The sequence below is a fragment of the Nicotiana sylvestris genome, chromosome 5, assembly GCF_000393655.2.
Source record: "Nicotiana sylvestris chromosome 5, ASM39365v2, whole genome shotgun sequence".
Lineage (NCBI taxonomy): Eukaryota > Viridiplantae > Streptophyta > Magnoliopsida > Solanales > Solanaceae > Nicotiana > Nicotiana sylvestris.
In genome coordinates this window covers 91,713,996-91,723,669 of record NC_091061.1, presented here as the reverse complement: position 1 = coordinate 91,723,669, position 9,674 = coordinate 91,713,996, and the positions used below count along the sequence as shown (strand labels likewise).

The 9,674-nt window shown below is 36.0% G+C and overlaps 2 protein-coding genes across 2 annotated transcripts; one reads left to right on the top strand and one right to left on the bottom strand.

Annotated features, from left to right (window-relative positions):
- The first annotated feature begins 2,060 nt into the window (after positions 1-2,060).
- Positions 2,061-4,457, top strand: LOC138868976 (uncharacterized). Its single transcript, XM_070146559.1, has 3 exons — positions 2,061-2,943; positions 3,460-3,678; positions 4,291-4,457. The coding sequence occupies exons 1-3, from the start codon at positions 2,061-2,063 to the stop codon at positions 4,455-4,457; spliced, it is 1,269 nt and encodes a 422-aa protein (XP_070002660.1).
- Positions 4,458-8,935: 4,478 nt separating this feature from the next.
- Positions 8,936-9,451, bottom strand: LOC138868975 (uncharacterized). Its single transcript, XM_070146558.1, has one exon. It carries the CDS (start codon positions 9,449-9,451, stop codon positions 8,936-8,938), a length of 516 nt encoding a protein of 171 aa, XP_070002659.1.
- Between the last annotated feature and the right edge of the window lie 223 nt (positions 9,452-9,674).

Here is a 9,674-nt window from a genome sequence, read left to right as displayed (position 1 = left end):
ATATACTATAACATGCTATATATGTAGTTAAAGTATTACAATGAAGTGGCTATGTATGTGTGTTTGTGTGTATATATATATATATATATATATATATATATATATATATATACTTTGATAGCTGTATATATATATAAGAACATGAAGCGCTAGGAACACATGGTCGGATTTTTTTAGGGATTGATAGACTTGTAAATTGATTCATCAACTTATATCTTATTTAGATGCATCGATGAATATTAAAAACAAAACGTTTTGACCTATATCGATTAATATAAAAAATAAAACGTCTCGACCTAAAATAGAATAATATTATATTGGTTTATCAATCGATTAATTATTCGTACGTATGTAATAATGTATAAGATTGATCATCAATTACAATGTAGTTTATTTGTGTGTGTGAAATTACTCATATACTTAAATATAACTTGAAAATTTACTTATATAGATGCTATTATAATCTATTAGAAGTAATTATCTAGTTAATATAATTTTTGTAAAGATTATGCTTATAGTTTATAATTACTTAAAATCGTTGTAGTTAAATAAAATAAATATTTATAGTACATATGACATTTTTTATAGTTTGTAATAATTTTTTTTATAGCTTATAATATGTTAAAAATTTAAAACGGATTTTTTTAAAAAAAAAAACCGACCAAAGTTGGTCGGTATTTGGTCAAACGGTCAATACATAATGTACCGACCAAATTATCGACCAATGTTGGTCGGTAATTCTGAAAAACAGAATGCAATACGGGTTTTCCCCCCATTTCTCTTATTATCTTCCCCAAAATTTCCCTAACTCCTCCCTCAATACCTTCCCTTCCCCTTCTCTATTTCCCTCACACAAATCCCGTTCCCTACCCCGTGTAGCCACCGCCCGTCGCCGTCTCCGTCATCGGAGCTGCCGCTACCACTGCGTTTAGGACTGCTGCCCCACTCCTTCTCCACCTAAAAATTTTAGGTTTGAATTACAACCCATTTCTTTGTTATTTGTAATTGTTATTTCAATTAGTTGAACATTGTATTTTATTGAGGACTAGGGTTTAGTTTTGTTTATTAATTTTATTAACTAATTAGTTTAATTAGTCTTGAATAGTTTAGTAAGATTGGAATTATACTTTGTATAGTCTTGAATAGTTTAGTTAGAATGTAGGGTTTAGGATTTGTAGTTGAACTTTTAGTTTATGAATTGAACTTTTAGTTTATAAATTGAAATTTTAGTATATGAAGTGAACTTTTAGTTTATGAATTGAACTTTTAATTTATGAATTGAACTTTTAGTTTATTAATTGAAATTTTAGGATATGAAGTGAACTTTTAGTTTATAAATTGAAATTTAGGATATGAAGTGAACTTTTAGGATTTGTAGTTGAACTTTGAGTTTATGAAGTGAACTTTTAGGATTTGTAGTTGAACTTTTAGTTTATGAATTGAACTTTTAGTTTATAAATTGAAATTTTAGGATATGAAGTGAACTTTTAGGATTTGTAGTTGAATTTTTAGTTTATGAATTGGATCTTTTGGATATGAATTGAATTTTAGTTTATGAATTGAAGTTTTTGGATATGAATTGAACTTTTAGTTTATGAATTGAACTTTTAGTTTATAAATTAAAATTTTAGGATATAAAATGAACTATTAGGATTTGTAGTTGAACTTTTAGTTTATGAATTGGATATTTTGGATATGAATTGAATTTTTAGTTTATGAACTGAACTTTTTGGATATGAATTGAACTTTTAGTTTATGAATTGAACTTTTAGTTTATAAATTGAAATTTTAGGATATGAAGTGAATTTTTAGGATTTGTAGTTGAACTTTTAGTTTATGAATTTAACTTTTGGTTTATGAATTGATCTTTTATGAATTGGACCTTTTAGGATATGAATTAACTAAAAAAAGATTATGATATGAATTAACTAAATTAATTAGTTCTTGTTTTATTTGTATACATGGAACATCGTACTTGGAAGTACAATAGGAATTATCCTAATCGGCGGGGATTGCGGGAGGATTTTGTAGAAGGGGTTGATGACTTTGTTAGACATGCAATGTCACTTCCACCATACCAAAGTGAAGGAGTAATTAGGTCCCCTTGTGTCAGGTGTGACTATATGAAGTTTGAAATACCGGAGGTAGTTAAGCTTCATCTTTATAGGAAGGCGTTTATAGAGAATTACTTTGTGTGGACTAATCATGGAGAGATCAATGGTAGCCGTGGGATATTTCATAACATGGTTGTTGGTGAAAGTAGTAGGTCGGTGGAGAATACAAATCGTGATTCTAGAATTCATGATATGGTTACGGATGCTTTTGGGATGCACTTCGGGGGTGAGCCCAATGAAAATGTTGAACAAACTCCTATTGATGACGTAAAATGTTTTTATGAACAATTAGAGGAAGCTAGTCGTCCACTACGTAAAGGAAGTCCGCACTCCCAGCTGTCTGTTGCAGTTAGATTACTGAGTATAAAATCTAATTGGAATATTTCTCAAGCAACCATGGACTCTTTCATTGACCTTATGAGTGAACTAGTTGACCCAAATATCAAGTTACCTGGTGATTTCTATAAGGCAAAGAGATTGGTTTCTAACTTAGGACTTTTGTCAATGAGAATTGATTGTTGTGAAGATGGTTGCATGTTATATTATAAAGATGATGCAACTTTAAACAGTTGTAAATTTTGCAAAAAGTCTAGTTTCAAGAGGCTTTCTAGCGGAAATATGGTCGCTATCAAGGCGATGCATTATTTACCTCTTATACCAACGTTAAAGAGGTTATATGCGTCGATGAGTTCTACTCCTCACATGAGATGGAACTTTGAAAATAGAAGACCACTTGATGTTATGTGTCATCCATCAGATGGAGAAGCTTGGAAGCACTTTGATAGGACATATCTAGATTTTGCTAGTGAACTAAGTAACATTCAGTTAGGTCTGTGTGCGGATGGCTTCACGCCTTTTACTGTATCTGCGACACCATATTCATGTTGGCCTATCTTTCTTACACCTTATAATCTACCACCCGAGTTATGCATGACTAGTCCATATATATTCTTAAATTGTATTATCCCCGGTCCATGTAATCCGAAAAGTTTGATTGATGTATATTTGCAACCTTTGATTGATGAGCTAAAACAATTGTGGTGTGATGGTGTTGAAACATATGACATATCAACCAAACAAAATTTCAATTTGCGTGCTAATTTAATGTGGACTATTAACAATTTTCCTGCGTATGGAATGTTGTCTGGGTGGATGACTATTGGGAAGCTAGCTTGTCCTTACTGTATGGAAAATAGTAAAGCGTTCACTTTGAAACATGGCCGAAAACAATCATGGTTTGATTGTCATCGTCAATTCTTACCTCGTGATCATGAGTTTAGAAGGATGAAAAATGCATTCAAAAGGAATAAAATGGAATATGATTCTCCTCCTCCGATACTTTCAGGTAAGGAAATTTGGGAGAGGGTCCAGAACTTCAGTAAAGTTACTGAAGCTCCACCTTATAAATTTCTCGGATACGGTGTTACTCATAATTGGACGAAACAGAGTATATTTTGGGAGTTGCCTTATTGGAAGGATAATCTTCTCCATCACAGCGTTAATGTCATGCATATTGAGAAGAATTATTTTGACAATTTGTTCAACACAGTGATGGATGTTAAAGGTAAGACAAAGGATAACCCGAAGGCTAGATTGGCCTAACAAGAATATTGTAGGCAGCCTGAATTATACTTGCAGAGAGCAAACAATGGTAAGATGTTCAAGCCCAAATCAAGTTACACATTAACTTTGGAGGAAAGACGGCAAATTTGTGATTGGGTTACGGAATTAAAGATGCCTGAGGGTTATGCGTCGAATCTTGGAAAAATAATAGATATGGAGGTAGGAAAGTTGAGCCATTTGAAAAGTTATGACTGTCATGTTTTCATGGAGACCTTAGTGCCTATTGCATTTTTTGGTTTGCCTGAAAGTATCTGGAAACCCATCATAGAGATTAGTTTGTTTTTCAAAGACTTGTGTTCTACCACATTAAGGGAAGAAAGCCTACTCCGGATAGATCAGAACATTCGTGTAACTTCTAGTAAGATGGAAAAGATATTTTTCCATGTGGGTTTTTTGATGTGATGGAACACCTTCCAATCCACCTTGTACACGAGGCACGACTTGGAGGGCCTGTTCAATGCAGATGGATGTATCCCTTTGAGAGGTAATATTATAAGTTTGATGTAATTTTCTGTTTTATTTGAATGTTCTTGGCTAACATGACATTGTGTAGGACAATTGGCAAATGCAAACAATTTGTTAAGCAGAGGAATAAGATTGAAGGATCTATATGCGAAGCTTATCTTGCAAAGAAAATTGCTTATTTTTGTTCTTATTATTTTGAGAGTAACGTGCCATGTTCTAGGAATAGTCCCAATATGCACACTGTCAAATGTGTGAATGATCCATTATATCTGCCAATGTCCATATTCAATAAACCAGGCCGATGTTCTAAGGATGTCAGTAAGAGAAGTTTGAGTGATATGGAGTACAAGTCAGCTACACTTCATGTGTTGCTAAATTGTCCCGAAGTTGTACCATTTCTCAAGTAAGTATTGATTTATTAGTTATTAAAATATAAAATTTACTATGATTACATCTCGATGCAACTACTAAAAATATTTGATGTATCACAGTCACTTCGTGGGTCAATTTGTCCATGATGTTGTATATACGAGATTTGATACATGGTTCAAACAATTTGTAAGTTTATCCTGATAATGTTCTAACACTATGTAGATAAATAATGTTTGTAAGTGTAACGACCCGACCAGTCGTTTTGAGCTTTTGCACTTCGCTCACCAGTTCTTGGGCATGACTAGCCCCGCATGATGTATTGTGACTTATGTAAATCGTCGGTTTTGGTTTCAGGGTAATCAGAATGGATTTGGAAGAACAGTTATCAATTTGAAGCTTAAAATTTGAAAGGTTTGATCAAGTTTTGACTTGTTAGTATATGATATTAGATTTGAATTTTTATGATTTGGTTAACTCTGTTGGGTGATTTGGGACTTGGTAGCGTGATCGGAATGTATTTTGGAGGTCCAGAGTAGATTTAGGCTGGAATTTGCGAAATTGGAATTTTGGCGTTTTCCGGTTGATAAGTGAGATTTTGATATAGGGGTCAGAATGGGATTCTGGAAGTTGGAGCAGGTCCGTTGTGTCATTTGTGATGTGTGTGCAAAATCTTAGGTCATTCGGACGAGGTTTGATAGACTTTTTGATAGAAAGCAAAATTTGGATGTTTTTGGAATTCTTAGGCTTGAATCGATGTAATTTTGGTGTTTTGATGTTTTCTTGAGCATTCCTATCACGCCCCAACCTCGGGAGGCACGACCGACGCTCAATTGAGTGAACCCAACTGAGCAAGCCTTATCCAACACTTTCTACCCAACTCAATATGATTAAGGAAACCATGTTTTCGTTTATTTAGACAATAGGAAAGGTTGTACATTCAACATTGATAGTTCATTTTATATCTCAACCTTAAACCGTAGTTATGTTTCCAAGGTTCCATCCAATTACAATCTAGAGAAACAAGAGTTTAGATTTACAACATAGTTCATAGACCCATACAACACCCGTACATAACCCACACAAACGTCTACGGAGCCTCTAAGGATACAAAAGACAATTATGACTATGCCGACAACAAGGCCCCAGCTATACCTCAAAAGTGGATATCTATAACAAAAGATGTACAACATAACCCCTTGAAGGAGAAATGGGCTCACCAAGGCTTTGAGAGGAGGATACTCTTCTACGCGTGATCGACACTATCCGCTATGGAGCCACCTCCATTCATTTAAAAATGTAGCACCCCCGCAAAAGCGACGTTAGTACCATGGAATAGTACTAGTATGTATAACTAGATACCATTTTATTAGAAAGAACTATCATACAAGAACAAGGAAATCACAAGAGACAATCAAAAGCTTTTAACCGAACACCACATCATCAAATAAAAGAATCATATAATCTTTCGCATATTTTCCATAGCTTTGGTTTAGGGCACTTCATACTGTCCATCCTCACTCACAATACCACCGCTTTCTAGAGAGGAGTCCGATCACGACTCGATCGGCTAGGTTGCCTCATTTGAGACATGTACTTCAATCACAATCTTATTCTCCTTTTCTGAAATTCAATATCAGGACAATACCACCATGTGTGCGGCATGATGTCCGATCACGGCCCGATCGACTAGGCCACCTTACCGAGGCGTTGTTCCTTTCTCATTAATCATCTCGTTTCAATCTTTTATTTCACATATATCAATTCATGGGCACTTAGGACCACAATTATCACATCATTTCTATTTTCAATGTTAACCTTGCAATTTGGGACCACAAGCACATACAAAAGCAATTCAAGTTTTAAGCATAGGTAAGATTTCACATAGTTGGCATAACAATTTCAGTTTTAATCTTGACGTGAAGTCTAGGCATTTCAATGCATGATTCATATTCTTCGCACATCTTTAAATATCTAGAATAGTACATTACACATATTGAGGCACATCTTTCATGTATATATATATAAAATTTCAAAACCAATTCATGTGAAATAACAATCAAGTTTTCAGTCTTATCACATTTGCACATACACCAACGGAGTTCAATTTCTAATAAGAGGGGTTTTTAGCCATACATACCTCAACAGAGCTTTCTTTTAATTCTTACAAAATTTCCGGGGCTCTTAGAAACTTCAATCTCTTTTATGAAAATTACAAATTGAACCAAGAATTAGAGACATGATTAAGATTTTAGCTCATTTGAGCATATTATCAAGAACTAGGTGTGCCTTGTGATTATAGGACCCTTTTGTGAGAGATTTTCATTATCTTACACCCCAATTGCTATCTTTTTAGTTGACAACCTCCCCATACCCTATTATCTTTTATGCATGCAAGAAAATCCATTTCTATACCCATGAACCCCCAAGCTAATTACTCATTCTAGTGTGAATTTCGAAACCAAAGGCTAGGGCTCAAGTTCTTACCTCTTGGGGTGAAGATCTAGCAGCTTTACTTGATAATCTTCAAGGGTTTAGGCAAGGATTGAGTGGGGACTTGATAAAGATCACCCTCTCTCTTTAGAACTACCTCTCTCACTCTATTTGCAGCAAAATAACATAAAATGGGTATAATGGAGTGTTTTTAATGGGATTGGGTCGGGTTTTAAAAGTTAGAAAATAGGAGCCCCGACGAAATCTGCAATCGCATATGCGATCGCATAATGGACATGCGGCCAGCAAAAGGGACCGCAAAAATGGCCCTAAAAACCTAAACAAACTGTCTGGGTATCCGACAGAAATGCGGTCCACATACCTGTTCTACGGTCGCATAATGCACCACAGAACTGCCCCTTACAAAAATTCCAAGGGGATTATGTGCTGACTATGCGGCCCGAATATTGATTATGCGATGACTATGCGGCCCGAATATTGATTATGCGATCACATAATTGGCCACATAGTTGACCTCAAATTAACCATCAAACTGTCTGACTCTACGACGACTATGCGGTCCACATAGCTATTATGCGATCACATAATAGACCACAGAAATGCACTTTTCTGGAAATCATTATTCCTTAACTTTTTAATGCACAGATTGATCAAAAGGGTCTGAACCGCGACGAGTTTGTGAGCCGCGAAGAATTTTACAAATTTCTAACACATATTCTTAATTTGGTACTATGATCTTTCAAGTTTTTGAGTGGAAATTTCACGGGGCCTTACATCCTCTCCCACTTAAGATCATTCGTCATCGAATGAGGATCAAGGTTCACTCATTAGCAATCTTTATGCAACCTCAGCTTTTCACAATATGAAACATATCAACATCTCCAAATTTGGCTAACTCCCTAAATTTCCAAAAATTTCGCCAGAGTTTCCTTTGTATCTAGACCTATCTACCTGTCAGAGAGCCCCAGAAACATATCCTAACAGAATATACTGTTTACCGTGAAAATGGTAACAACAATTAAATTTGTAAATGAGATTCTAAAAATACGTGATCTATTCTTGAGCTAATTGTTTAGAGGAGTTGATGCTAAGAATATGAAGTTTAATGATGAAATGCAAGCTAAAATAAGGCAGTAACCAAACCAAGGGGCCTGCTGCCCGGATATAGGACTGATCGATGGGGGACCTCGGGGTCGACGTCAGGGTCGAGTTTGAGCTATAGGGGGAAATCGAGAATGGAATAATAGTTAATATATAGTTAAATAAGGCTTGTTATCCAATGCCAAGAAATAAAATGAAGAACAAGTAAGATAGCAATAAATATTAAAGTGGCCTTGGGCCAGTGAAAACGAGCAAATTTATGAAGAAGAGAGAGAGAGAGAGAGAGAGATATTATTGCACTTGTGGAGAAATGGAACAACATCAGCCGAGCCTACAAAGTGATGAGGATCCCCTTTATATAGAAGGGGAATCTGTTATAGTACAAAACGTGTTAACCATAAAGGTATGGAGATAGGATGGCTAGACGTGACATCTTAAAAATAGGTCCAGATGGACCAACCTTGTCAGGTTAAGCCGTGTGCCTTGAGAACTCCCCCCTCATCTGCTGTAGCTCGCTATATTTGTCGGAATGCGATATCCTTTGGACTGATATATGTCGAACCTCGAGGATGAGTCTCGACCTTGCCTTCGAGCTTCGAGGGACATAACCGCGAGACGGTCCTTATGACGGGGAAATCGGGACCCCGGATTTGCCGTGTACATATACACATTCCATAGACATACCATAACTTGTACAACACTAAGCATGGCCACATAGGCAACATATAACCAAAACAAAACAAATTTACATAGATCCAATCAAAAGATAAGAGTTCATAGGAACCAAATGCATATACGCTATTACATGACTATTCAAACAAATGTGGGTACTTCTTTCTCATTTCTTCCTCGGCTTCCCAAGTGGCTTCCTTAACCTGCTGATTCTGCCATACCGCTTTTACGGAGGCAATTTCCTTATTTCTCAATTTCGGGACTTGCCTGTCAAGAATGGAAACTGGAACTTCTTCATATGATAGTTCCTCATTAACCTCAATAGTTTCAACTGGCACAATAGTGGACGGATCTCCCACTACCTTCCTCAACATAGACACATTGAAGACCGGGTGTACCAATGACATCTTGGGTGGCAGCTCGAGCTTGTATGCTACCTGACCAATCCTCTGAATGATTTTGTACGGTCCGACATACTTCAGACTCAATTTTCCTTTATTTCCAAACCACATGATACCCTTCATGGGAGAAACCTTCAAAAATACCCAATCATCCTCTTTGAACTCCAAATCTCTACGACGAACGTCCGAATAAGACTTTTGGCGATTCTGAGCAGTTTTCAACCTCTCTTTAATAATCTTGGCTTTCTCCATGGCCTAATGCATAAGGTCCGGCACTATTAATTCCACTTCTCCAACCTCGAAACACCCAATGAGAGACCTATATCTCCTACCATACAATGCCTCAAATGGTGCCATATGGATACTAGCATGGAAGCTATTGTTGTAACAAACTCTATGAGTGGAAAATGATCATCCCAGCTACCTTTGAAATCAGGAACACAAGCACGCAACATGTTCTCAAGCATCTGAATAG